The following is a 27,675-nucleotide window of genomic DNA, read 5'->3' as shown; positions in this document are numbered from 1 at the left end:
ATTTTATATAGAGATTTCATTAGTTATACAATTTAGCGTGTTGTATTTGAAATATTAATTATATTAAACAAATAAATTCCATGTCATAAAGAATTAGACGAAGAAATGCCAAATTAGATCTTGTGTTTATTTAACGTTGATATTTTTACTAGAAAACGTGTTACCTTATCAGCGACAATAATTCCTAATTTTATTTGATTTCTTTTAAAAAGGCGGAATAGAATCATCGTCTTGTTTATGAAAAAATTGCAGAAATGAATCTTTCTTCTTCAAAATTTCTGATTTCGCCAACCCTAACTAAATTCCCCACAAAATATTCCATTTCCCCAAATCAGACGACAATATTAGGGATTAATTTTAGGTGTTTGCGATTGGTCATAAGCTCAAAGAAGTCCAGCTATCAAGGTATTTTGAACTCGCAGTTCCTTTTTTGTTGTTGGAGAAATTCTGATCCGATTCGCTACGATTTTTGCTGTAGATTTTCAGGAATATGCAAAGCCTTCAAGGCTGATTCCAGTCAAGGAGGTGAATTCATCTCTCGAAAAGGCGTTTGAGTCTCTCTCATCTAGAAAATCCGAATCACTGTATAAATTGAGGTTACAAACTAGTAATGCTTACGGATCAGGTATCAGTGATGTGAATTCTGGTATTCTGTTGTGTGTAATTGATGAGAATGGATCCTCGATATTGCAACGGTTGCCTGCTACTTCTGCTGGAGCTGATGATTCACTGCGTTTTCAAAGAGGCTCTGTTGATGAACTTGTTTTTGAGGGACCTCGTCTTGGGAGAGTTCATGCTGTTTGGATCAGTTTGGAATCAGGTAAGATCACATTTTTCTTATCATGATAATAGATGGTGAAATCATGTCTATGAGTGACAGTGACACTATGTTTGGATTCATTCCCCCCTTGATGAAAATGTTAGGTCAATGGAGGATAAGTGGGATGAATTTGATGGTGATTTCTCAATTGGGGGGAAGGAATCAAGAAATCAAGAGATATGGCTTTGATTTGGAGGATATCTTGCTTGGGGAGAAGGGGGAGGCTTCGATGATGGAGTTCAGGCCTATCTCGGTAGCTGCATTATCGGGGGACGAATCCACCTTGTTCGATGAGGATCCCTCACCTGCTACTTACCCTGCAACGAGCGAAGAGGGCATGAGAGAATACGAGTATCTCAAGCTGTCACTGCTGCTCTACGACGCTGTGCTCATCCTAGCAGGCTCTGCAGTTGCATCTGTTTCGATGGGGGAGGATGCTGCGGGTGCTTTCTTGATCGGGGGGCTACTGGGATTCGCTTATCTGTTGCTTGTGCAGAGATCAGTTGATGAACTTCCTTCGCCTGTTCTCATTCGTAGAGAGGGGGAGGATAGTGGTGGGGGGATTTTTGGAATGTTGAGAGGCTCTGTTTTGGTGCTAGTTTTGGTGTTTGCACTCACTGTGGTGATGGTGAAGTATGCTGCTTCAGGGGAGTTTGGTGTTAGGTTGGCATCAAGAGATATTGTTTTTGGAATGATGGGGTTTCTCATGTGTAAAGTAGCTCTCGTGTTGGCAGCATTCAAGCCCGTGACTCGTGGTTTAAGCGAGAACGAATAGGGTTTTCCACGGGTGAACTTGTGATCGAGTGGTTCTGAGTTCTACCCACCAAACCCATGGCTCGTGGTGTAATATAGAACGAATAGCGTTAGTGGAACGGGTGAACTTGTGAACTAATAGCGTTAGGGAATGTAGCATCTTACAATCAAAAAAATGATACATGTTGCATGCCTTCTCCAACTCTCCTATGTAGTACTACAAAGTAAACATCTTTCAAGGTCATGTTTATTACTAGCAAACTAAACAAATTCACTTAGTTACATTCAAGATTACTACTCCGTTTTCTTGAATTCATTATGTTTATTAAACAAAAATAATGGCTGCATTTGATATCAACTATTCAAAATGACTACTTTCTTGAATATGATTATGTTTATTAGTAACATTAAACATCACTCCACTAAAATTTGATTTCAAAATGACTACTTTCCTAGTGATTACTATGATAAAATAAAAAAATAATTCAATATTTCAATGAGAAGAGAAATAAAAAAATCGATCTTTAATAGTAGAATATAACAGATGGAATGTAATGGAACACAAAAATAATATAAATTCAAATTCCATAAACTGATAATCATAATGTCAAACATTCCAAATACCATCAAAGACGGACATAATCAGACTAAAGCAAGAAAGCAGCTTCAGAAACAGTCGGCATGAAACCAATGGAAGTTTGAGACAAAATAAGGTCGACCTAGTTAGTTTAGATAATGTAGTAAACACATGTTTTTCGATATTACAAGGTGCAGGCGAGTACAGCTCAGCTCATTGGCTAGGAGACCTATCCCTCACGGGTCCAGTAGGATAGTCTGCTGGGTAAGGGCTCCGGCTTCTGCTACGGCTGGGGCTACGAGCAGGAGGAGTTCTAACTGGAGAACAGCCACGACCTTGACCAAGACTCTGGCTGCGGCTTCTAGACCCAAATGGAGATCGTTCTCTCACAGGACTTCCACTGCACTTCCTTGGTCCGTCATATGGTGGGGGGGACTGTTCCCGTGGTGGTGGAGAGCGCGAGTATGATCTCTCTCTGCTGTACCTCTTCTCATGAGGGGAAATAGACCTGCAAGTATTCATAATTTTGAATTCTAGAAGCAAACATAGCAAAGGATGCTTTACAAATTACGAAGAAAAGAGGACATCCAACCTTGAATATCTTCTCTTAGGAGAGTTGTACTCACGGCCCCGTGATGGAGACCTTGCATATCGTGGAGGAGGTGATCGGGAGGAATAGCGGGGAGAACGGGAATAGCGAGGAGGTGATCTCCTCCTATCATAAACACGACCTCTACTGTTTCCCCTACTGCTGACAGGAGGAAAGAAACAAAGGATTATGTTATCAAACATACACTGGTTTCATTGCTTTCGAAATAAGTAAAACAAGAGTTGATTGCAGATGAGTACCTTCCTCTTTCTCTGGACCTCATGTCAGTTGGTTTTTTCCTATTCTCCTCAGCAAAAACAACAGTCAATTCACGACCTTGCAATATTTGCCCATCCATATGATATTTAGCATCTGTTGCATCAGCAGGGTCCACAAATTGTACAAATCCAAATCCTCGAGGATCACTGCAGTCAAAAAGTGACGATCAAAGAAATAATAAGTCAGAAGTTAACATATTATTCATCTAAGTATGTTCTCCAATATAATGCGCTGCATTTTATCTCCCAAACCAAGAATAATGATATGCCCTTGTTAATTATTTAAATTACATCCTAGGAAAAAATTAAATGTAAAGTTCAAATGATGCAAAAATATCAACTAAATTAAGGAAGTTAAAATGATAATGCAGTCCATGGAGGCTACCTTATACTGTCTAAGATTCACGCACAGACAAACCTCAATTAGCTAAAAATAATTCCAATAACATGGAAGGCCATCATAAGCGCATAAACAAGCACTTGGCAGCTGACCTTGGTAAGGACAATATAAGATGACTTGAAATTCTTCAAGACTTGAAATCTTGATATCTTCTCATTGTATTCAAACAACAATCCTTCCAATCTCCATTACCAATTACATCACCTTCAACTCCTTATAACTTGATTGACGTCAAGAGACCTCTTACTATTAGAATGTTCAACACAGCACTTACTACTTGAATGATGTCTTCATAACTCTTACTTCACTGCTAAATCCCAAATGACTTGATAAAAATATTCAATTTAAAAAGAAAACACTAAAAGGTCATTCAAAAGAACAATCTACCTGTTGAAAATTAAGCAAAAAATTTCCACGATTTTAATATCATAAAGGGAAATAGAGAATGGCAAGTCTGAAAGTAGAGAATGTCAAAACATTCTGCCAAGCTCACCCAGTGTAGTAGTCCCTAGGCAGATAAATATCTTTAATCGGCCCAAATTGTCCAAAAGGCCTCCGCAAGTCTTCAGGCCTACAATAAGAATGTAAGAATCGTGAATTCAGGACTCCTGTTCTTTCATTTCTCGAATGTAGGTAAAAATGAACAAAATGAAAAGTACAACAAACTAACCTGCAATCATGGCGAAGGTTGCGCACTAACAGACTGGTTGGAGCATCACCTCTATCCCCTCCTCCTCTTCCATAGCGCCCTCCTCCTCTCGGAGGGCTCCTTCCTCTTCTGGCATAACCTCTTGGTGGTGAAGGTGTGTAGCTCCTTCCCCTCATTTTGACAAGTTACACAAAATCTGCCAAGGAGATAAACCATTAAAGTGGGAGATAAGACAAAGTGGATGCTATTATTTGTGTCCTAAATACTGATGGTTCCATGTTTTCACATGGTATACTTCAAATCACAAACAAAATACAAAAACAGATGCAAAACAAAAAAGCATTAAAATTCTAATTGGAAGGAATGATCAGCTAGAGCTAATACATGATAAATAGCCATCACATCAGCTATCAAACAATAGTAATCATCATTTCATTCTTCAAAGACCAAAAAAATAAAATAAACAAAGCAAACAATTATATGAGTAAAATCCACTGGCAAGAATGATCAGCTAGAGCTAATACATGATAAATAGCTATCACATCAGCTATCAAACAATTATGATCATCATTTCATTTGCCAAAAATCCAAAAAATAAAACAAAATAAATAAAGCAAACTATAAATTGAGTAGTACAATAATACTGGCAAGAATGATCAGCTAGAGCTAATACATGATAAGTAGCTATCACAACAGCTATCAATATATTATAATCGTCATATCATTCTTCGATAGCCAATGTAAGAAAACAAAACCGCAACAACTTCTCCTCAAAACAGACAAATGTGGAATCAATACACAAAAACGCCAACACGACAAAAGTTAAAAGTAAAAGACTAATCCGTCAAATTTTAGTAAAAAACACCTAAGGGGGAAAATTAAAAACTTTAAAACCCAAAAAGAACATATCGAATCAGATATTTTGGGGATTCAGCAGCAAGAGCGCTTAAGGATAAGCTAAAAAATCACAGATCCAAAATACTAATTTGAAAATATAAAAACCTAATTCGAAGAACAGGCCTCTCTCTAATTCAAAATCAGAAATCGTATATAAAAGCGTATTAGTGCGAGCTGATTCTTGTAAAAATTGGATCGAAACGTGGAGAAATGTAGGTAGGTAAAACGCATTAGACGAGAGGAGATTACCTTCGAGCAAGAGAAAAGTTGAATTTGGGAGAGAGAGCGGCGGACGAAGCACAGAGTAAATATGATGTTTGAATGTTAGGGCAAATGGAATTTATAAGCAAATATCGGACACAGATACCAATCAATTTGCCCTCTCACTTAATTGGAAATATTTCCTTGTAAACATAATTAAATTTGGGTCAATTAATTGATATCCCAACATTCAAAATTAGCTATTCATCTTTTGACATTTTTTTAATAGTTCAATTGATTTGAATTGGAGAAAATTGTTGTAATATGGTAGCCGAAATTCATGGATTTTATGTGAATTTGTACAATATTATCTATATAAAATTTATAAATTATAGTAGCATGAAAGTTATTAAATTATTATAATTTCCCCAAATCTAGATTACGATTATTAAATTTTTGATATAATTGACTATATTTAAAAACTACTAGATTGACAATTGGTCAAACTTTGTAATTTAAATTATTTTGGTTATAAATTTATTTATACATAATTATATATAGTAGTTATAGGAAATAAGTCAAACATGACCTTCCTTAAATCAATAAGCCCAAAACTTGTTAGTAGGCAGTCTAAAAGCCCATTTATGGTGTTAACCACCAATCAAATTAAAATATGGTTAAACTTTACCATTAGCAATGATTTTATTTCCACCAAATTAAAAAAGAATTAGTGGACAACATGTTTTTGATTAATTAATAAAATCTTCGATTTGAATCATGGTTAATAGTTATGATTATATGGAATTCTTTATTCATTTACTTCAAAAATCATGGCAATGATTTCCTTTTTATAAGATCAAATAAGCCCAATGGAAGAGGTAAATTTTCGGAAAATCATTAGCAAGGAGTGTTGTTTTCGGCAATATCCTTAGGCCATTTTTTGTTGCCAGGATTCTGTCTGGGAAAGTAATCTGATTACTTAAATTTTAAATTCTTGTGTTTGTTTTCGTTTTAATCAAACTGGGAAAGTAATCAAAATCCTGAAACAAGAAAAGTTAGTACAACTTTCTAGGATTCTGAATCCTAACTTTTCTTAGGTATTCTTTTTCCAGTTTTAGGATTTTTACATATTTAATGCAATATAGTACAGTTTATTATTATTATTATTATTATTATTATTATTATTATCATCATCATCATCATCATCATCATCATTATTGTTATTATTTATTACAATGTTTTAAAAATAATTTAAAAGTATAAACCATACTTAATTTCAGGATAATAAATAACTATAATTCAAATTATCATAATTATAACTATATTATTAATATTTATTTTTATTTTTATAATAATAATAATAATAATAATTTATTAAATAATTAAATATAATTATAATTATATAATAATATAATAATTATTAATTTATAAATTCGTAATTAACAATAAAATTGTAGTGAAATTTTAAATTATAAAATTTATTCAATTAAAAATTAATTAAATATAATGATAATAATAATAATATTTATTATTATATGTTATGATGTATAATCCATATTTAAACTATCCATCGTAATAATAAATAAAATAATATAATTATTATCATTTGTAATTAATAATTTATTAAATAATATGTATTATTATTTTTATAAATAAAAAATGATAAGTATATTTTTAGTTTAGTGTTTAAATCAAATATATACGTTCAAATCTTGATATTTTCCAAACACGGGAAAGTAAAGTTATTAGAAATCATATTCCCGGGATTCATTTTCCCATGAATCATTTTCCTTGTCAACTTTACTTTCCCTCCAACCAAACATGGCCTTATAGTATTTTTATTTTGCATGTATGCTAAACACATGTTACTAACATAAATTGAAACCTGAATATTACTTTCAAAGAAATTTGTTGGTTAAAGACTATCAAAAATATTGGAAGATAAATTTATTGCTTCCTTACATGTAATTTAGAAAATTCAAGTGAAATTTATAATTTAGTTCATATATTAGATAACTTTAAATAACCAAATGTTGATATTGTATGAATGTTTGCTTTTCTGCTTTGGGTGAACACCAAGACTTAACAATAATAATGTTTTAAAAATTTATTTACTTTCCTGACTCGTTTTCAAATTAATATTAAAAGAAATTTTAAAGGCATTGTGCTCGATCCCTAAGTCAACACAAGGACACATATTCCTGCCTATTCAAAACTGCCACATTTACTTTGAAAAAAAGGTACAGATCCAAGAGAAAACAACAACAACTAACCTTATATAAAATGATTCAGTTTCATGAAATCATCAAAATTCAGCAAACTGGATAATACAAATGCATATTGTCAATGAAAAAGCAATGAACATCAAAGTTTATAGTACCACTATTTTAACCAAAACTTTTTGGATGGTTCAATCAACTCAATCCTCATACCTTGATAACTGATTTTGATTTCTTTCTCTTCACTTCCTTCACCTTGCTACTCAACTTTCTTCCACGCTCGCTTTTCTTCTTCTTCTTCTTCCCCTCTTCCTCGCGCCTCCTCTTCCCGGAACTCTCGAAAATCCTCAGCTCCTCATTTTCCCCCTTGTCCTCATCACCACTACTCTGCATTACAACATCTTCAACCCCCTTCTCCCTCACCTCACTCTCCTCCAAATCAGCAATGTCACTATCCACATCCTCTCCAACGTCCATATATCGAACCTCGTGAATCCTTCCCTTCGTCTTCTGCTTCTTCTTCCCACTCTTAGCACTGTCACTATCACTAACCTCAGTTACCTCACCTTCCTCTTCTATGTCCTTCAACCCCTCAATCTTCAACCTCACATCCGGCATTGCCTGGTATATCGGCAAAGCCACGGAATCAGAGAACTTCAAGTGCAAGCTCCTAACACCATCCCACTTCTTCGGCACCCTCTCAGTCACTCCCTTGATGGCATCCAACACATTCTGTACAATCTCGTCCTTCTCCATCTCCATCTTAGCAACCTTGAGAACCGAACAAGTCCCTGTCCCGATAAACAACAAGGCACTCCCTAAAACCCTCTCCACCTGCAACTTCAAATTCTTCTTTCCCAAATCCACCCCTAAAGGCAGCTTCTTTTTCCTGAAGAACTCCTTCCCAATCAACTTAGGCAACAAATGAACAACCCTCTTATCAACCAAGAACAATTCGTAACTGTTGCAGAGTTTCCTCCTCGCCTCAAAGGGCTTGTAGTTCGCCTTCAGCTTCGAGAGCTTTATCACTTTTGAAATCGGTATGTCTTGGGATTTAATCATTTTCTTGATTTGATCCGACGGTGGCGTCGTCGTCCCCGACCGGTCGTCGACAATTAAGCATACCTCCGATCCAGAGGCCTCCAAAACAGGGTTCGAAAGCGGGACTTTGTAGGGGTTTGTGCGAGGATTTGATGGGATTTTTTTGAGGGTGAGGTTTAGGTATAAATAATCATCTTGTGGCAGTAACTGGAGCTTCTCGTTGGCGGATTGGGAGGCTTTGTACTTCAACAGGGCGATCACAGCCGCCTCTATAGCAGACTGACTCACCCTCGGAGGTGCGGTAGTGAAGGCTGTGTTGGAAGACATTTGGCCAAACTGTCCAAAACTCTTCTGTCATACAATAAGACATTAACAACTGTGAATTAAGAAATTGTTGGATAGTACAATGAGTACTTCCAAATTACTGGAAAATTGTCAACACATAATAAAATTGAGCAATAAACAAATCCTTGTGCTGAAAGCATCAGAACAGAGAGATTAAGAAATAATTTGCTACACAGATTGCTTACAACAACACTATGATTAAGACTAATTAATCTTATCTCCACACATCTACTTCATACATATTGCTATTCAACAGCCAATCATTTCTCAACACCTTAAATATTTCAAGTAACTTCTTCCGCAAACATAGCAATAATAACTACACACATACAAATCCAGCTTCAATTCTTTTGTAATCAGCCGTAATTGTAGTTCCGGTGTGAGTGATCATACAATAAAGGTCGATGATGAATAATTCAACATCTCCAATAAAACATGTAACTGTCGCCCCCCCCCCAAAAAAAAAAATTCCACACACACCAGACGAGACAGATCATTATGGATTGGGACAGTACCTGTTATTGAGAAGCACAGATATGGCGGCGCAGCCTGGTGACGGCGGTGGCGAGGCGGCGGGAAGTGGTGGAGGAATTAGAGAGTATCGAATGTTAGGGCAAATGGAATTTAGAAATAGTATTGAATTTGACTCTTAAACCCTAAACCCTGATTTAAAATATTTTGATTATAAAATTATTAATCGACAATTTTGAACTGCATATACTTCAGAAAATTTCAACCCTGCTTAAATCAATAAAAGGCCCAAAATATTGGCCTTTTTAAAATTGCGTATTTCATTGTAGGAATCTGAATTTGACCATATTTTACAATTTATTTCACAATTTGGCCTTTTAAGAAATATGGATTACCAATCCGTGATTTGATATTGAGAATTTGAGTCTAACAATATACTAACAGTGGCGTATCTAGAATTTTTTATTTGGAGATACGATAAATAATAAGAGTTTTAAAATTCAGAAAATCCTTTTCAATCTCTTGAATAAGAATATCTTCTATAAATGTGAATATGATGACTAAGCAAGAAAGCATATAGCTGCTCAGGGAGAATATAAATTTAATCTTTCAATTGCTATAACAATCATAAAAGATAGTAATACATTTATTATGTCAACGATTTTATACACACACGGTTTTCAGTGTGCGTAAAACCGTTGACATAACTTTTCAATGCCATGTTTCATCTAAGATAAAAATATGCGTAGAACTAATTATTCATAATATTACTTAATTTGCAATAAGACTAATAGCTCTGAAGATCACGTATATAGTTATTTATTTAGCTATCAACCAAAATGCTATACATTAATGCATGCATGTCATTATTAATAAGTGATAGCTTGAGAATAATTTGAAGAGGCGATAAACATTTTGAATGGCCCAATTATTATTTAAAACATAATTTTTTAAATTTCAATTATTTATTTAGGTCGTCCAAAGTAATTCAGTCATTTTTTTCAGAAACTTTATTTTTTTCATATTTTACTCTTGTTTTCTCTTTTATTTATTTTTTATTTTATTATCTTTCAACTAAACTTTTAAACATTCATTTCTTATGTATGTGGCGAAAAGAAATATCAAACTAATATGGAATGGTGATATAAAATTATAAGTATTCTATGTTTTCCAAATGCTATACAAAATACAAGGTGTCATAAATCAGGCCAAATGGGCTTTATAAAAACCTACAAATGGGCTTGGAGAAACCAACAAAAAATATAGTACTAAATCATTATTAGTGGGCCAATGGGCTTTGATTCCTAGATGAATTATGTGGTTCTTTGTTAAGTGTGTAATAAAATTGGGGGTTTAAGTTGGTAGTTAAGATTAAATTGTATCTTGAGTGCTTGTTTGGTAGATAAGACAAACCTTGATTAGATAAGATATCTTGATTAATCTGACTGTTTGGTAGATAAAATGAACTATTTATATGGCCCATGTTTAAGACATGGGCCCATCGCGGCCCGTCTAGACACGAAACAAATTAGTTCATTTCTTCATCTTTGTTATCAGCCCAAAACAGGTCCGTTAATTTATCAGGTCTTTATCCATAACCCATATTAAATGTAAAATTACCAATATACCCTCCTCTTTCACCTCTTTCATAAACAATTCATCTGTAATTCATAAATTCTCATATTACAATGAATTCAACAAAAGTTTCCTTGTATACATAATTCATCTATCCTAATTAGATCAAGTCACAGCTACATAATAATTGATCCAATCTATCCAAGTAAAATATAAATTATCCGTAATTTTTTCATATAATCATACAAGGTCAAAGAAAACAATTACTTGACTTAGAGCTAAAATCAACCAAAATGAAGCTTCAAAAGTGAAAAGCCGAAATGGTTGGTGTTAGTCTTCATGTGGAGAAACCTGATCAGAATCATAAGCACTTATTTGAAAGCCTAATTGGATGGGACTAGAAAATTAGCAGCTGCAACTCCAACCAGAAAAGAGGAAAATATCAAAATTGTCAAATTCAAACCTAATAAATTGGTAAAAACAGAAAACCTAAGCTCTCGCAACACACAGTGACTAATAACATTACAGTTCCTACGACTTTTCCCAACCAATTTTTCCGAAACCAAAAGTAATTCAAAAAAGTAATCGACGGAAGCTACCTCAAGAAATGCAGAGGAATGAGCAGAGAAGAGATGTTGCAACAATAGAAATGGGTGGAGAAGAGGCGTTGGATTGGAAAGAGGCGCTGGATTGGACAGAAGTCGGATCGGAGAAGCCCTACTCTTTTGGGTTTAAGAGAAAATGGGGAAGAAATGAACGATGAAATGTGTGCTAGGGACAAATTTGGGATAAGATTAATTTAATTAGGTTAAATTAGTCATTTTATGTATTTATCATAATTTTTGTCATTGTTACCAAACAAGAATACTTGATAAATTATCTTAGATTTAATCTTAATTCTTATCTTAAAGCCCATCATAATTAATTATCTTATGATAACTTAACATGTCTACCAAACACCCCCGGAGTATATATATATATATATATACTTGACTAAAAAAACATGTCTCCCATAATCTTCCGACTCATTCATATATGGAGTATATATATATATATATATACTTGACTAAAAAACATGTCTAACCATCTAACTTTTTAATATTAATTAAAGAATTAAAAATAAAAAACATGTCTCTAACTTTTTAATATATTGACTAAAAAACATGTATCCCATAATCTTGAATATTGTATTACAATTATTTGTAATTTTGTCATTTGCATTTTCCTTTTTTCTTTTTAGCTCAAACAATTTGTTATTTGGTTGGATTTTGATAACTATTTGTTGCATTCGTGCAATGTGGGCATGCGGCTGGGAGAAAGTTTTTAATTAATTAAGAAAAACTTCAATTTTTTAATTTGTAATCATCTAAATTAGAAGCACATGGTTAAGAATTTTTTGTTTTTTTTATTTTTTATTTTCAGTTGTTGCAATTAATGATAAGAAGACTTAATATATTAATAAGTTAGTGTTATGCTTCTATGTTATTTCGATTTGTCTCTATTGAAATGGTGTAAAAAGGTTTCTGCAAAAAGGAAAAACTTTAATCTTTTATTTGTATTCATCCAAATCAAAAGCACATGGTTAAGAAATGCATGGGCACATTTAGTTACGCTTTCAACCATTTATCCAACAATTGATATTTACCATTTCTTCTAAATGTTTAATTTTAGATGATTTTGTTTTTCACATGTCTTCCTCTTCCTATTCTCAAAGTATGTACCCTTCCGGTATAATTCTCTATGATTCACACTAATCTACCGTTATTTTTTGTCGACGAACATCTTACTAGTAATTAGATAAAAAAATAAACGTAAGAACATCCACAATAAGGGACGGCAGCACGAACTAGCCATAGGCTAGTGGGAAGGGAGTTGTGGACGTCCGCTATTGCGTTAGGCTAACGCGATGGACGTCCGGAAGACGGACGAGCGGTCATCTGCGGACAATATGCGTTAGCACTTAGCCGATTGCTAGCTTATCGATGGCCGCCTATTGCGCGTTGAGCGATAGGCTAACCGATTTTTTTTTAATATTTTTTATTTATACTCTATATTTACAATTCATTGCACTTCATTTTTTAAATATTTGATAAACATCAACAATTGAAATGAATTAATCGTATTTGTCAATTTATTTGTTAGGCTAGGGCATTGACTAGCCTATTATTATTTTATTACTGGAATGTGAGAAGTTTTAGCTAGTCTATTGCTAGCCTATGGCTAGGCCGCGGCCTATTATTCTTTAATGTTTAGCCGGTAAAGATGTACTCCCAACTTATTTTGTAGGCTCACATGTAGGGATGTCAGTGTAGCCCGTAATCTGTGGGCTGACCCGAATAATCCTCCAAATTTATAGGGTTATAGCCGGAAATTTCTAGCACGATAAAATTAAAACCCGATTAGCCCGCACCCTAGTAACCCGCAACCCATTAGGGCCAGACCCGAAAACCCGATGGGTTGGCCCGAAAACCCGATAAAATTTTTATTATTCTATTTTTTACTCCTAATTCGACACTTCATTGAATAATTTTATAATATAGATAACTGAAAAAATAGCTTTCAATTTTATATTAAATACATAAATTATATATTGAACTTTTACTAATATAATAATTGATAAATAAATTAAAAACTTCAATTTCACTTAAAAAATATTTAAATTTCTAAAATATTTATTGAAATTTCACGAAATATCTCAAATATCAGTATTTGATAATGTTTACGATTGAGTTTAAGCATATATCTCAAATTATCATAACTAAATATTTTACATTTTATGAACATAACTAATTTTCGTCATTATTTATTGGATTGATCGCTTGTTAATCTTATCGGTTGTAACCCGATGGGCTAGCCCGAAACCCGAGCTTCTAGGGTTAGAGTTAAACTTTTATATCCCAAAATAAATCACAAACCGATTAGCCCGCACTCGATTGACCCGCAATCTGAATATCCCGAAACCTGATGGGTCGGCCCGATTGACATCCCTACACACATGACATTGGCCTAAAAAGTATTATCGGTTTTTATCCCTACACATCTATTTCATAAATTGCATCAGGAAAAAAAATCAAACATTGCTGGAAGATTCCAAGCCACAATCTCATTAAAATCTCATTTCATACCTTATCTGCAAAAACAATCGCAATATTAACTAAAATTGTGTAATTCAGTAAGATACTAGTAATACATTTGGATGAAATTAAAATTGGATCAGTGCTAAAACCATCTTTCCGCCATGGAAGCTCTAAAAGCTTCATCTTTCCCCTCATTTCACCGCCAAACCATCACAACCCGAAGCCCCAGAAACACTCTCGAAAAACCCATTCCAATCTTCCCGTCATCTCGCCGAATCGCGCCAATTTTGAGATCGAATTTTAAAATTTTCACCGCGGTTTCTCCCGCCGCCACTTCGACGAATGAATCCGATGAAGAGGTTGAATCGGAGAAGAGGGAGAAGAGATTCAACTGGTACGAGCATTGGTATCCGGTGTGGCCGGTGTGCGATCTGGATAAGAGGAGGCCGCACGCGAAGAAGGTGTTAGGGATTGATTTGGTGGTGTGGTGGGATCGGAATGAGGATGCGTGGAAGGTGTTTGATGATAGTTGCCCTCATCGATTGGCGCCTCTTTCGGAGGGGAGGATTGATCAGTGGGGAAGGCTGCAGTGTGTTTACCACGGCTGGTGCTTTGGCGGCGCCGGCGACTGCAAATTCATTCCTCAGGCACCGCGCGACGGCCCTCCGGTGAGTTCAATGATGAGGTGATCTCTGTTGTCTAATTTTGCACTCAAAATTTGAATTCCCCCAAATCGACAAAGCAACATTGAAATTGCATATTCTTCTCCATCAAATAATTTCTTTTGCGGAAAACTGGAATTAAAAAGAGAATAAAATTTTTGTATTTTATTTATTCGATGTTTGAGGATCATCCAAGATAAGATAATTGAAAAATGTGAATTTGTGATTTATATATGTATTTGTTTATGTGGCGTGTTAGGTGGAATATACATAAAATATTATAATCTTAATTCAAAAGATTGTAGTTTTGATTGCGACCTAAAATCCAATTTTGTGTGAATTAAAAAAGGTGTGCAATTCAAGAAAAGGTCCAAAGTTTGTGTATTTACGTGCAGTTGTTTCTTTTTTTATTGATGTTTGATGCCATAGTTTTGAATCTTGGAGCGCATAGTGATAACTATGTATTGAAAGGCTGAAACTGCTACTGAATTAAGTAGAATACTGTTTCTGAACTCGAGTTTCGCAGGTTCACACTTCCAATAAGGCGTGTGTAGCCGCTTATCCTACTTGCGTGCAAAATGGCATTCTTTGGTTCTGGCCGAATTCAGATCTGCAGTATAAGGATATACTTTCAATGAAGAAGCCACATTACATCCCGGAACTTGACGATCCATCATACACCAATACAATGATAGCAAGGGACATAGGTTATGGGTAATGCTAACAATACCCTTTCATGATAATGTAGAACTAAATTGCTATGCATCAAAACTTCGATCTCAATAAGTGGTCATGTCGAGGTTGATGCTGCATCGAAATTTTCAGGTACGAAGTCTTGATTGAAAATCTTATGGACCCTGCTCATGTTCCATATGCACATTATGGCATAATGAGAACTGGGAAAGTGCCCGAGAGATAAGTAAATTTGTGCATATATAACTTCGTCTTTCATTATTTTTTGTGCTTGTTTCTGAGGCTGACGGTGAATATCCTGCACTTTGAAGGCCGACAGAGAAGGAGGCAGACCTCTCGAAATAAATATCCAGAGACTGGACGTAAATGGTTTCACATCAAAGCAAATGTTCGGAGAGAACCACTTCATAGCGCCTAACCTGTACTACGGCCATTTCTCCCCAGGTGGAGGTCAAAGCACGACGAACAAGACGCCATCATCAGATGGGAAAAAAGATGTAGGTGGTTGACATGTGATTTTCATACTTGTATACTTTTATTCAAGCATCTCGTGCTTTCTTGCGTGCAGGTACAGGTGGCATCATTCCCCGTGCCCCCCAAGAAAAAGGCTATGCTCATTTTCTACTGCATCCCAGTTAGTCCGGGCTATAGCAGGCTGATCTTCGCGTCTCCTAGGAACTTTGCTGTCTGGATGGAGCGAATCATTCCACGTTGGATGTTTCACATTGGACAGAACTTGATTCTTGATTCGGATCTCTATCTTCTTCATGTGGAGGTGACATAACCTTATCCTTTTGTTAATTGTTTTGCAAATTAGATTTTGCTGAGTTGAACTGTGATAAGATCAATTGGTGCATTAGGAAAGGAAGCTGAAAGATGTTGGGGCTCTCAATTGGCAAAAAGAGTGCTATGTTCCGACAAAGTCCGATGCCCTCGTTGTGACATTCCGAAGATGGTTAAACAAGTACGGCGGCACACAGGTCGACTGGAGAAACAAATACACCGGAGAGCTTCCACCCACTCCTCCGCGAGAGCAGCTCTTTGACAGGTAACTAACTCTCCCTCTCGTCCCATTATAAGTGGCTCGCCACTTTTAGGCACATAAGAATGTGTTTTGTGTGTAAAAAGCTTCCTTTTCTAGAGATGATTGTTGCTTATAATCTGCTTGTGGTTAAGATGGAACATGGTTGCTGCTCTGTTGGTGGCATCCTTAGTAACTCGAATACCGAATCTCATACTCAATTTCGGGATTATCTCGATATCACACGTACATCGAGAGGGTAACTTTGTTGCATATGCGTTATTTCATCATGCTTATGACTTCAGCCTGAGTTTTCACTTCTTACAGCACCCCCCCCCCCCCGTTTTCTATCGATCATTGGCTCCTCATGTTCGTTGGTTGGTTAGTTATTCCCATGCTTTTGCCCATTTTAGTCACCAAGAAAAATGATTGTTGCTTATCTTGTGGTTGAGACTTGAGATGGTACATTGCTACTCCACAAATCCGTTAGTAATTTGATTACGGAATCTCATGCTCGGTTTTGGGGATATCTCGATATCACAAATACATCCCACTCCTTAACCACCCCCCCTCCCCCCGTCTGTGGATCGGTGGCTTCTTCATGATTTACTTGGCATATTTCGTGTTCGGCAGTTAGTTATTCTCCATTTTACTCACCAGAAAAAATGACTGTTGCTTCGTTTTGTGAATGGCCACAGGTACTGGACTCACACAGTGAGCTGCAGCAGCTGCAGTGTCGCGTATAAACGCCTCAACGCGCTAGAGATCGCCCTTCAGGTTATCTCGATTGCTGCAGTTGCGGCCGCAGCTGCAGCCAAACAGGGTGCAATCTCCATTGCTGCAAGATATTCTTTGGCTTCAATGGCTGTGTTGTGCTTTGTGGCTTCAAAATGGCTCTCACATTTCATCTACAAGACTTTCAGATACCATGATTATGATCATGCCTTCCGCTAAGGGTCCTTTTTTTTATACAATTTGCACGTGTAATTAATCAATTAACGGTTAATGTTGTACAAACATTGATAAAACTGGGCCATATACATGGGCTGGGCCCTTGTGGTTTTACCAATCTATCCCCGGTTTCGTACTTGTTAGAGTCGAAACTTTCAGCATGCTTTCTTTCAATTTTCCCGCCCAAAAAAAACTACCTTTGTACTAATATTGTAGGTTTAATCGTGAGATTAATTACGGCTTTCTATTAAATAGTGGGAAAGGCAATTCAATCGAAGAAAAAAGAAGCACAATAATACTCTAAAACCAACAACTGGGGCTTTCTACTTGAAAATAACTACCTATTTAAACTAAACACTATAAAATGATTAAACAATCGTGATTATATATTCTATTAACTTATTCCACTCACAACACACTCAACAATTTTATTAAAACCAACAACTGGGACTTCTACTCGAAAAGGGAGGGAGTAATAATTAACGGAATGCATGATCATAGTCATGGCATATGAAAGTTTTGTGGATGAAATGGGACAGCCATTTTGAAGCCAAGAAGCTCAGCACAGCTACTGAATACCTTGCAGCAATGGAGATTCCACCATGTTTGGCTGTGGCTACGGCTGCAGTCGAAGCAATCGAGACAACTTGAAGGGCAATCACTAGCGCATTGAGACGCTTATACGCTGCACTGCAGCTGCTGCAACCCACAGTGTGAGTCCAGTACCTGATTAGGCAATTGAGCACAAAAAAATATAGTCACTTTCAATTCAAAACGGCTCAATATATGTTTCACTTTAAATGTGCAAACCGGATCTAACCAAGTACAGATTGAACTAGTCGGTCCGGTCCGGCTTTTAAGACATTGTTGCTAACGACGAATGTACCTGTCGAAGAGCTGCTCTCTTGGAGGAGTTGGTGGAAGCTCTCCAGTGTATTTACCGCTCCAATCAACTTGTGCGCCGCCGTACTTGTTCAGCCACCTTCTGAACGCCACGACGAGGGCGTCGAACTTTGTCGGAACATAGCAAGATTTATGCCAGTTGAGAGCCCCGACATTTCTCATCTTTCTTTCCTAACAAGGCATGAAACACACATTGTTCTTATGCATAAACATTTTTGGCCTTGTTAGGCTTGATTCGGCGAGATGATGGGATGTTCGAAATGGGTTTTGGAAGAGTGTTTGTGGGAATTCGTGGCTGGCGGTGAAGTGGTGATCGGAAAGAAAAAGACGAAGAAGAAGATATTAGAGAATCCATGCCGGAGTACATACATACAGACACTAAAGGCATGGATTCTATTAAATATTGGAAAGTTGAATACCAGCTCTGGTCTGGGCTATGTCCCACACTGAGTCACCATTTTCTATTTGGCACGGGATTTTATACAGTTTTGTTTCGATGAATTGAGTTGAGTTGAGAAAATAAAGTATAGAATAATGTTTTGGAAAATTGCCAATTAAAATCAAACTTTCAGTGATCAACTTCTGGTTTATCCCGCAACTTACAAATTTAGCTATTTAAATCATAACGTATGTTACTTTTGCAATTGTCCCACAACTTAAAATTTACGTCGATTATGTGGTTATGTGGACGCACGTGTTTTTCCTATGTGGACATAAACCGTTTATTTAAAATGATGTCGCCTCAACACCCTCAAAATTAACGACGCCGTTCCAATCCATCATATTCAGATTTAGTTTATTTTTTTTTCGAATATGAAAAACGTTCTTGGTTCGATCATTCCTTTGTTTGTTTTAATTCCGTGATACCAGATCAGAATGCCATGTCATTTAATAATGTCACATAAATGTCATGTCATTAAATAATGCCACGTACTCGTCGGAAGTTTTAAGTTATGATTTAATTTAGCAACTTTGTAATTTGTGTGATAAATCAGAATTTAACTAAAAGCTATGATTTAATTGACAATTTTCCTTTTAAGAAATATATTGATTAGGTTGTGGAAACCAATAAAAAAATGTGTGAATTTAGGGTTACAACATTTCCCCAATCACTATAGTGTATTCATATTGCAATAATTCAATCAAAATTATCTAACGTGTTCATGAAGTTAAAAGTTTTCCCAATTTATTTTGCAGCCTTTTTCTTTTACAGAAATTGTCAGAAAAGTGATTTCATAATATTTTGCAGCCTTTTCTGTTTGATAAAATGTCATAAACTCATGAAGTTTTGTAATATTTGCATTGTGACAAAAACAATCTCATCTATTCATTTTTAAAGTCATGGGACGAAGATCTGACTAATTTTTGTGATTTTTTCTGTCAATTTTTACTTAAATTAATAATGGTTATTCATTTACTCTAATGATCCCAACTGTCTAATCTATTGACTGAAAGAAAAATGTTTAATGATTGTGTAATAGTATAAGTGGGCAAATAATTGGTTTTCTTTGAACTAATACTCCCTTGGAGTGTCTCACTTTTTCAGGAACAAATACTAAGAAAAAATTTGTAAAGTGTATTGAATCACATGTGTTTTTTTTTGTATCCTTTAGAATAAAACATGTCATAGGTTTGCCACATCAACAATTACCTAATTTGAGAAACTCCCATTTTTTCCTACATTATTTAATATCCTTAAATATATTATTCTATTGCCTCCACCTATTGTTTCAACATATATATATATATATATATAAATGGAATCAACACAGATATCCATTAATTATTCATTTGCGTGCTGATAAAAAAATATAAGTATCTTATTGTATTTATAGGGTTGATTCGATCTTTCAAGCTTTTTTTAGATTACGTTTCAACTAAAAACGGGTTGCTTGATATGTAATTGTATATATGGTTTAAATATTTGATATAAGTGGGTGGAAGAAAGTTGCCACCTTTTTTGGATCGGAGCTTCATGTATCATTTAATATTAATTCATGCTTGATTTGGGTGGTTACTTTGTATTGGATTTTAAGAAATTGAAAGAATAGTTAAAGCATTATTTCCATCAATAATGCAATTTTGTTTTATGTTTTAGTAATTGAAACCACGTGTCGATTACTGATATGTAATTGCAGATTAGGTCATCAACTCTAATAGCATTGAAAACCTAATAAGATTATGACTAACAATTTGTAGTTTCAAATTAGTTCCAAGCCGAATAACCTTAAACCAAATACAGTAGCACGTAATTACCTGATAGGATTAGCCGTAACCCTTGACTTGATCCGAAAATGAGTGAGTTCTCATTGGTGATGGTTGCATGCGTATTTTGAAGAATTTTAAATGTATTTATTTATAAATAAAAAAGACATAAATATACATAAACATCCTTTTTTTTTCTAAATTGTAAGTTTGTAATTTATTATAGTCTTATTAATTCTATAGAAGTTATAAGTTAGATAAAATTTTCGAAATTTGTAATTTATATTTTACTTAAACGTTATAATTTGTAAATTGTAAATATTCTCATTATTGAATCAGATTAATATAAATGCAATTTTCTTTCTTGCTTTAGATTTATTTTATGCATTCTATTTTCAAATTTAATCTTATAAGTTATATTTAAGTTAAAATTAGAAAATTATTATTTGTTAAAAACGTTTCAGAATCGAAACCGGCCCAAAACCAGCTATGCTAGCCGAAAACTGGCGGTTCGCGGTTCGAACCAGAAACAGTCTTCGGTTCATTGAGTAAACGGAGTCGTTTGGTTGAAAAATGTCAACAATGTATTACGTGTAGGTGTTTGGATTTTTCGCCATTAGAATCATCGCGAACAAATCAAAACATGATGGTTTTTTCCGGCTGATTTTTAAAATTACGAAGCAAAATTTGATTATAGTTTATGCTTTCTTTTTGGCAATTTTCCTTTACATCAGTAATAATTAATTATTTGCCCAATTATTGTGGTGATTCAAGTATCCAATGTATTATTGATTGGAGGAAAATCGGGTTATCAAATTTATTATAAAAATGAGGGCAAATAGTTCTCCCAAAAGTCGGTTTTAAAAATTTGTTGAAGAGTCGTGTGAGTATGGAGGGCGGTAAGGATGGTATTGAGGGAGGAAAGTGAAGGCGGCATAAATTGTCTGTCATTCGCAAAAATAAACTGGAACAGCTTTGATTCAACGTCGTTTCGGCAAACTCCTCCGATTTTAGTACTACAAAAAAGAGGTTGTTCCATTAAACTGCGTGTTAGAAATCTAAATCGATCATGGCAGCAGCTTATGCAGCTCTGCTTTCTCTTATGCAGATCATACATGAGCTCGAGAACCACCCTTTCCCTCCAATTTCTATCGACAAACAACAGCTTGTATCTCTCACTCCACATGTTGCCTTCTTGCAGGAGGATTTTCTAGAGCGCTACGACTCCCCTGTCGGCCGTAATGAGGCTGGAGAGACGCATTGCGGATGCAGCTTATGCTGCTGAAGATGTTATCGAATCATGTGTTGTGGATGCGATTCAATCCACTGCTGGTGACAATGATGTTGAAACTGAAGAAGGAACAACATCCAGCTCCGGTGAAGAAGAAAATTCCGGAGAAGGAACAACATCCAGTTCTGGTGAGGAGGCCGATCACGTTCACATCGTCAACTAGAATGAAGATGTACAACAAGTGATAGAGGAGATGAATCTGATCAAGGAAGAGGTCAGCAAGATCAATATGCAGAGGAGGGTGGTCCATACCTCTGAAGCTTCTTTGAAATCTTCTTCAACCGGCCAAAACATGTCCATGGTGGGCGTTGACGATGATGCCTCAGATCAAATCAGGGATCATCTGACATATCCACCTGATTTCCAAGTCATCCCCATCGTAGGCATGGGTGGAATAGGTAAGACCAGTCTTGCCAAAGAAGCTTGTTCGTTACCACTTATTAAGGAATACTTTAATACCTGTGCTTGGACTACAATTTCTCAACAATATGATACTAGAAAAATTCTCAGTGAACTTGTTTCTCAAGTCACTGGCTTGAATAACGAAAATCTAAGTGAAAGCATGGAATAGGATAAAAAATTTCTTCCCTAATAATAAGAATGGCAGTCGGATATTAGTCACAACTAGGCTATCCGATTTGAGTTCTGAACTGACCAACAACTATATCCTTCAAATGGAATTTTTAGATGAGAAAAGTAGTTGGGAATTGTTCTGCAAAATGTTTGAGGAGAAAAGTTGTCCACCTTTATTGGAAGAAATTGGAAAGAAAATTGTGGGAGATGGTAGAGGTCTTCCTTTATCGATCATTGTGGTTGGTAGGTGGTCTTTTGAGAAAAATAGAAGCCACACAAGCATGTTGGGAATCTATATGGGAGAATTTAACTTCAGAGGCGAATTTGGATAACGATGAGCATTGCTTTAAAATATTGAAATTGAGTTATAATCATTTAAAGCCGTGTTTTTTTGAAGACGATGTAATTGTTGTCTCAACACTCTCTGAAACCAAAAAATGGCGAGAGTTTGGAAACGACTGCACATGGTTTCTTAAATGAGTTGGTTGATAGAAACCTAGTATTGATTGATAAGTCAAGGTCGGAATTTTAAGTGCTTCCAAGTTCACGACTTTTTAAGAGACCTCTGCGTGAGAGAAGGTCTGAAAGAAGGGTTTTATCACGTCATAGGCGAAGATAGTCCTCAGGGCATCAATAGTCATCGCTGCGTTTTTATTCCCTACACTGCTTTGAAGGTGGAAATATTTGATGCCTTGCAATCTATGTCACATGTTCGTTCCGTTATCTTGGTGACGATGACGACGACGACATAGTCAAAGGAAGTCTAGATTGTTGAGGACGATAAGCGTACGCAACAAGTAGATAGAAGCGACGGAAATCCCCTCGTGTTTCGATTTGCTAACTTGCGTCACGTTGCTGTTGAAGCTCATAGGAAGTTATCAATCAATCACCTCTGGAATCTACACGCATTGATTGTTTATTCTTACGAGAAGATTCGTGTACCGGTTGGAATTTGGAAAATGCGTCAACTGAGGCATGTCGAGTTCTTGGATACTAAATTGCATCTCCGAGACCCTCCAAGTGACAACGACGTCATCATCATGGAGAATTTGCAAACACTTTCAAATGCAGTGAGAATGTGGTTAAGAGAATTCCCAATATCAAGAGATATTTGGTAGAATATGTGGGAAGCAGCAATGGATCAAATGATGATGAATATGTGGGAAGTAGCGGAAGGCCAGTTTCTGGCCCTTACGTCCTTGAGTTTGATATGGTGTCAAGGTCTCAAGGACTGGATGGCGAAGGACGGCGCCTCCATCTTTCCGCTCCTTCGTCTCTCTCGACTGTCTAAGTTGAGTTGGAGACATTACGACGCTGCGCACAGTTGAGTTGAACCATTGCAGCAAATCTGTGGTGGAGTGTGCGAAAAGCATAGTAGATGAACAAGAGGAAATGCAAGGTGAAATAACATTTCAGGTTTCGGTTGTGGTCAGAACTAAGGCTGTTGGAGAGTCCCAACTTTGAAGTTGAAGTAGTTGAACTTGCTTAGGCTATCCCTCTCTCTGCATATTTGTTAGGCTTGTGCTTTACTTTCTATATATGTCTGTACATAGGTTTGAATAGTTATGTGATACGAGTGTCGACACACGGGACTTAGATGAGGAAGACGTACGCAATCATCAGAAGAGGCGCGCAGCTGAGACCCACGAAGGATGATCAAGCCTCCGGCCAGAACGTTTCCAAGACTTTGTCCAGCGTTCGGGATGACAAGTTTCATGTTATCATGCATTGTTATTTTATCTTGCTTTTTCGTATTATAAGTATGTAATAGGATAGTGAGTCGAGCGTGTTTATAAGCTCCTTTTCGAGTTTTCTATGTGGTTCTTTCCCGGATCGCAAAAGAGAGTCGAACCAGAACCACCCTAGGGTCCTTAGTACAAATAGAAGCTTGACTTGTATTCATAATTTGTATTCGATAACCTTTTGCCTTATCATTATGTCTTTCTTTTATTAGACGAGTTAATTTGTATTCATAATTTTCAGCATTCCGATTTTATTAACCTTTTCCCCAATCTCTTTCTCATGCATCGAACAAACAAGACCTAGATCGGTTAATATCATTTAACCGATTGGTTATAATCAGTTTAACCGATTCTTCATCGATATCGGTTCCAATTTGACAAAAAAATTTAATTATCGATTAACGGAATCGAGCGTTTAATCGAGCCTATATGCATCACTGAAAACGCAAACACCATTCTTGAAATATACTCCTAAAATAATATCACTCATATATTTCTAAAATGGTCTTTCTATTTGACAGACTTGTACAGTTGTACGCATGATAATCGAAAATGAAAAAAAGGCTCCATTTCAGAATACCATGCTTTTCTTGAATGTTCGACTTTTTCTTCTCCATTTTAGTGATAATAATTTAATTAAATTATAGTATTCAATTTTATAAGAATTGAAAATATAATATTAAATTGCAAAATATTAGCAACATTTTTTTATTATATTATACGTGTATAAAATATTTTGGTGATACTCCAACTTCATCGTTTCATGAATATAATAAAATAGTAAAAATAAAATAAAAGAATAATAAGAAAAAAGTACTATTTATTTTAATGAAACAGTATCGAACATCACCAAAAGACATTGTTTTGCACAACAAATCAAATGATAAGAAAAAAAATTGAAACTTGTTTATATTTAATATCTATACGCTTATTCATTAAATATCATTTTTATAATTTGTTATATTTCATACTCAGTATTATATTTCCAAATTTTATAAATTGACCAAAATGTGAACAAATTTCGTAATTCAAATATTATGTTCCGACTTGTTAGAAGAGGATGACGAGTCCTACTAATGGCGTATCCACAATAGTACAAGGATGTACAGTAGAACCCAATATTTTTTTTTACTACTCCTATTGTATAATTATTAACAATATATTTAAATTAAACTCTCTTTCCTTAAAATCAGTATCCAATATCTACGACTACAACAAAAAGTAGACGGTAGGGAATTGGCCAAAGAGTGAGCGAGACGAAAAGAAGATGAAGATAGGTGTGTGTTACGTTGCTGCCTCTCGGCGACCACTCGACGCACGATTGCTCGGCCGACAACGCATCCCCGAATCAAAAATCCGTCATACTGACCTGTCACTAGAGAAGAAATAGATTGGACATGTTTACTTTTTGAAGATTAGTCGTTATTTTAAGTGATGGGTTAATTTTGGTTTTGACTTGTCACCAAACCCTATACTCCCATACAGATAGAGTAAAGCTCTTTCCCCAGCTTGGCCTGTGTGTGTTTTTCTGTGTGTGTGTCAGACAAACTTCCATATAGATACGGTCAAGCTCTTTAATGAGCTTGGCCTATGTTTGTTTGTGTTGTTTGTGTGTGTGTGTGTGTGTGTGTGTGTGTGTGTGTGAACGTGTGGAACCTTAAATAGTTGTGATTTTTACACTCAGATTGTACATTAATTTGGAGGTAAATATTTCATAAAAAGCCTTTTATTGTGAAATTAATTATGTATTAACAATCTGCATAATTCATAATTTCATAACTGGTCGAAGCTATATTGCATTTTGCAAAGGATTTAAATATGACTGATTTTTTCAGAATCACAATGCAGGCATAACATGCATATAACTAATTATTACTCCATCAAAAAAACAAGGTCTGAACATTATTTTAATATATGGAGTAGAAACTAATAAGAGGATTGATATTACTGCTGGTGGCTGCTGCTGATGAACATTTCATCATTCATGAACGAGTTCAAGAATGAAGAGAGAGAGTCGTCGTAGTTGAAGAAATCTAGCATTCCTTCATCTCCATCTTGATTGAGTGCATGGTTATGATTAATGGAGGGATCAGGGTTGTTAATTAGTGGATGGTTAGGATTATTAGGGGGATTAGGGTTGTTAAGTGGATGGTCAGGATTAATAGAGGGATTGTGGTTGTCAAGTGAATGGTTAGGATTCATGGAGAGATTAGGGCTTTTAAGTGAATGATTGTGATTAATGGATGGATTGGGGTTGTTAAGTAAATGGATGTGATTAATGAAGGGATTAGGGTTATGATTAATGGAGGGATTAGGGTTGTTACGTGAATGGCTATGATTGATGGAAGGATTACGGTTGTAAAGTGAATGGCTAGGATTAATGGAGGGATTAGGGTTGTTAAATGAATGGTTATGATTAATGGAGAGATTAAGGTTGAAAGGTTGGTGACTAATGGGGGGATTAGGGTTGAAAGGTTGGTGACTAATGGAGGGATTGGGGTTGAAGGGTTGGTGAGTTTTGGGATCAATTCCTTGGCTAATTAGCTTCTTGCTTAGATGAGTGTTCCAATAGTTCTTAATCTCGTTGTCAGTACGCCCGGGAATTCTTCCAGCTATTAATGACCATCTGCAATAATCATATATTTCACCAAATTCATGAGAAAATTAGTGCAACAAGGAAATGAGAAAAACTAAATAAGGTTTCGTTCAAAAAAAAGAAACATGAAAAAAGTTTATTTAATTTCCCTGGTGATTAAAAGGGAAATCGATACTCATCCACACAACCAACTCACACAAAATATTCTTTCAAAAATCATGCACAAATTTTTGATCAACTATTCACACATTCACAGACACACACGTTGTTCTTTCCATGTGTTACATCTGAAAGAAAATATAAAATTCAAAGAAATTGTATGATCTAGATGAAATGAACACATGAAAGCAAAAAACAAAAAAAAAAGAGATGAAATTCAAAAAAATTAATGTATATTAAGTGCCTTAGTTTCAACTTATTTGAGTCACAAACATCACATTCACCCACGCAGGAGTAGGAGGAAAAACGTCTTATCAATTAAATTATAACAAAAATAAAGAGAATACCTATTGCCAAGGAGGCGGTGGAGGCGGAGGATGAGATCGTCCTCATCGGGGGACATGTGGCCGCGCTTGACGGTGGGGCGAAGGTAGTTCATCCAACGGAGGCGGCAGCTCTTCCCGCAGCGGAGGAGCCCCGCCTTCTGCGGCAAATTCCGCCAACCCCCCTCTCCCTCTCTCTTTATGCAGTTCCTCAGCAGCTCGTCCTCCTCCTCTGTCCACGGCCCCTTCTTCAGCCCGGCCTTCGCCTTCCCCTCGCCGGCCATTTTCGACGACTGGCTTCTCATTTAGTTGCTATGTCGCTCTCTCTCTCTCTCTCTCTCAACTCTACTTGATTAAATTTCTTATTTGTAGCGTTTGAATTTGATTCAATTTTTACTCTCTTTTATTAATTTGTGTGTTACTCTTACAGTCTTACTTGTGACCAGTAACAATGGTAAAGATTTAGCAATACATTTCTTTTATTCATTGCGGATTTTATATAAATATGTGATTTGAAATGGACAATACTTCCACACATGACTACTATGCCGAGACACGCAGAAGATATGTACACTAAATTAGAAGACTGGCGCTTTAGTTTTTAGTTAACATATTTATTGGGTGCATCGCGATGTAAAGAAGGCAGGATTTTGACGTTGGCGGC

The 27,675-nt window shown here is 35.8% G+C and overlaps 6 protein-coding genes and 3 non-coding genes across 11 annotated transcripts; 2 read left to right on the top strand and 7 right to left on the bottom strand.

Moving 5' to 3' along the window:
- Positions 1-172: 172 nt before the first annotated feature.
- Positions 173-1,775, top strand: LOC121742993. The gene is made up of 3 exons (XM_042136158.1): positions 173-405; positions 479-820; positions 925-1,775. Exons 1-3 carry the CDS (start codon positions 255-257, stop codon positions 1,593-1,595), a joined length of 1,164 nt encoding a protein of 387 aa, XP_041992092.1. The 5' UTR covers positions 173-254; the 3' UTR covers positions 1,596-1,775.
- Positions 1,776-2,141: 366 nt separating this feature from the next.
- LOC121746215 (serine/arginine-rich SC35-like splicing factor SCL30A) lies at positions 2,142-5,343 on the bottom strand. Of its 2 annotated transcripts, none has more exons than XM_042140150.1 (6): positions 5,213-5,343; positions 4,088-4,262; positions 3,911-3,988; positions 3,000-3,164; positions 2,743-2,901; positions 2,142-2,658 (listed from the first exon to the last, which is right to left on the bottom strand). In XM_042140150.1, the coding sequence occupies exons 2-6, from the start codon at positions 4,240-4,242 to the stop codon at positions 2,364-2,366; spliced, it is 852 nt and encodes a 283-aa protein (XP_041996084.1). In that variant the 5' UTR covers positions 4,243-4,262; positions 5,213-5,343; the 3' UTR covers positions 2,142-2,363. The 2 variants fall into 2 exon arrangements, with proteins under 2 accessions (XP_041996084.1, XP_041996085.1); XM_042140151.1 differs by having other exon boundaries at positions 2,743-2,898.
- On the bottom strand, positions 4,428-4,504 carry LOC121746261. The gene has a single exon (XR_006038964.1). It is a non-coding gene; the product is annotated as a small nucleolar RNA Z102/R77 (small nucleolar RNA).
- On the bottom strand, positions 4,568-4,644 carry LOC121746259. The gene has a single exon (XR_006038962.1). It is a non-coding gene; the product is annotated as a small nucleolar RNA Z102/R77 (small nucleolar RNA).
- Positions 4,717-4,793, bottom strand: LOC121746262. The gene has a single exon (XR_006038965.1). It is a non-coding gene; the product is annotated as a small nucleolar RNA Z102/R77 (small nucleolar RNA).
- A 2,074-nt stretch (positions 5,344-7,417) lies between the features above and the next one.
- Positions 7,418-9,421, bottom strand: LOC121743060 (ribosomal L1 domain-containing protein 1-like). 2 transcript variants are annotated; one of them, XM_042136239.1, is made up of 2 exons: positions 9,285-9,421; positions 7,418-8,775 (listed from the first exon to the last, which is right to left on the bottom strand). In XM_042136239.1, the coding sequence occupies exon 2, from the start codon at positions 8,749-8,751 to the stop codon at positions 7,591-7,593; it is 1,161 nt and encodes a 386-aa protein (XP_041992173.1). In that variant the 5' UTR covers positions 8,752-8,775; positions 9,285-9,421; the 3' UTR covers positions 7,418-7,590. The 2 variants fall into 2 exon arrangements, with proteins under 2 accessions (XP_041992173.1, XP_041992175.1); XM_042136241.1 differs by having other exon boundaries at positions 7,418-8,772; positions 9,285-9,398.
- A 4,528-nt stretch (positions 9,422-13,949) lies between these two features.
- On the top strand, positions 13,950-17,380 carry LOC121743120 (protochlorophyllide-dependent translocon component 52, chloroplastic-like). The gene is made up of 7 exons (XM_042136306.1): positions 13,950-14,560; positions 15,081-15,268; positions 15,380-15,469; positions 15,552-15,744; positions 15,816-16,022; positions 16,108-16,295; positions 16,967-17,380. The coding sequence occupies exons 1-7, from the start codon at positions 14,054-14,056 to the stop codon at positions 17,220-17,222; spliced, it is 1,629 nt and encodes a 542-aa protein (XP_041992240.1). The 5' UTR covers positions 13,950-14,053; the 3' UTR covers positions 17,223-17,380.
- A 318-nt stretch (positions 17,381-17,698) lies between these two features.
- Positions 17,699-18,356, bottom strand: LOC121744598 (protochlorophyllide-dependent translocon component 52, chloroplastic-like). The gene is made up of 2 exons (XM_042138193.1): positions 18,106-18,356; positions 17,699-17,945 (listed from the first exon to the last, which is right to left on the bottom strand). The coding sequence occupies exons 1-2, from the start codon at positions 18,282-18,284 to the stop codon at positions 17,699-17,701; spliced, it is 426 nt and encodes a 141-aa protein (XP_041994127.1). The 5' UTR covers positions 18,285-18,356.
- Positions 18,357-25,195: 6,839 nt separating this feature from the next.
- On the bottom strand, positions 25,196-27,429 carry LOC121743772 (myb-related protein 330-like). The gene is made up of 3 exons (XM_042137140.1): positions 27,036-27,429; positions 25,882-26,559; positions 25,196-25,302 (listed from the first exon to the last, which is right to left on the bottom strand). The coding sequence occupies exons 1-3, from the start codon at positions 27,314-27,316 to the stop codon at positions 25,293-25,295; spliced, it is 969 nt and encodes a 322-aa protein (XP_041993074.1). The 5' UTR covers positions 27,317-27,429; the 3' UTR covers positions 25,196-25,292.
- Between the last annotated feature and the right edge of the window lie 246 nt (positions 27,430-27,675).

This window comes from Salvia splendens, chromosome 8, assembly GCF_004379255.2.
Source record: "Salvia splendens isolate huo1 chromosome 8, SspV2, whole genome shotgun sequence".
NCBI lineage: Eukaryota > Viridiplantae > Streptophyta > Magnoliopsida > Lamiales > Lamiaceae > Salvia > Salvia splendens.
The sequence above is the reverse complement of the archived record's forward strand: the minus strand, read 5'-3'. Positions and strand labels throughout refer to the sequence as shown.

Excerpts from the sequence above, each read along its gene's own strand:
- LOC121746215 (XM_042140150.1), bottom strand. The coding sequence starts at position 4,242 with ATGAGGGGAAGGAGCTACACACCTTCACCACCAAGAGGTTATGCCAGA. Across the intron at positions 3,989-4,087 it reads AACCTTCGCCATGATTGCAG|GCCTGAAGACTTGCGGAGGC; the intron begins GTTAGTTTGTTG and ends TTCTTATTGTAG. Across the intron at positions 2,902-2,999 it reads AGGTCCAGAGAAAGAGGAAG|CAGTAGGGGAAACAGTAGAG; the intron begins GTACTCATCTGC and ends TCCTCCTGTCAG.
- LOC121743120 (XM_042136306.1), top strand. The coding sequence starts at position 14,054 with ATGGAAGCTCTAAAAGCTTCATCTTTCCCCTCATTTCACCGCCAAACC. Across the intron at positions 15,269-15,379 it reads GCAAGGGACATAGGTTATGG|GTACGAAGTCTTGATTGAAA; the intron begins GTAATGCTAACA and ends CGAAATTTTCAG. Across the intron at positions 16,296-16,966 it reads CGAGAGCAGCTCTTTGACAG|GTACTGGACTCACACAGTGA; the intron begins GTAACTAACTCT and ends GAATGGCCACAG.
- LOC121744598 (XM_042138193.1), bottom strand. The coding sequence starts at position 18,284 with ATGAGAAATGTCGGGGCTCTCAACTGGCATAAATCTTGCTATGTTCCG. Across the intron at positions 17,946-18,105 it reads AGAGAGCAGCTCTTCGACAG|GTACTGGACTCACACTGTGG; the intron begins GTACATTCGTCG and ends TTGCCTAATCAG.
- LOC121743060 (XM_042136239.1), bottom strand. The coding sequence starts at position 8,751 with ATGTCTTCCAACACAGCCTTCACTACCGCACCTCCGAGGGTGAGTCAG.
- LOC121743772 (XM_042137140.1), bottom strand. The coding sequence starts at position 27,316 with ATGAGAAGCCAGTCGTCGAAAATGGCCGGCGAGGGGAAGGCGAAGGCC. Across the intron at positions 26,560-27,035 it reads CACCGCCTCCTTGGCAATAG|ATGGTCATTAATAGCTGGAA; the intron begins GTATTCTCTTTA and ends TGATTATTGCAG.
- LOC121742993 (XM_042136158.1), top strand. The coding sequence starts at position 255 with ATGAATCTTTCTTCTTCAAAATTTCTGATTTCGCCAACCCTAACTAAA. Across the intron at positions 406-478 it reads AAAGAAGTCCAGCTATCAAG|ATTTTCAGGAATATGCAAAG; the intron begins GTATTTTGAACT and ends TTTTTGCTGTAG. Across the intron at positions 821-924 it reads TTGGATCAGTTTGGAATCAG|GTCAATGGAGGATAAGTGGG; the intron begins GTAAGATCACAT and ends TGAAAATGTTAG.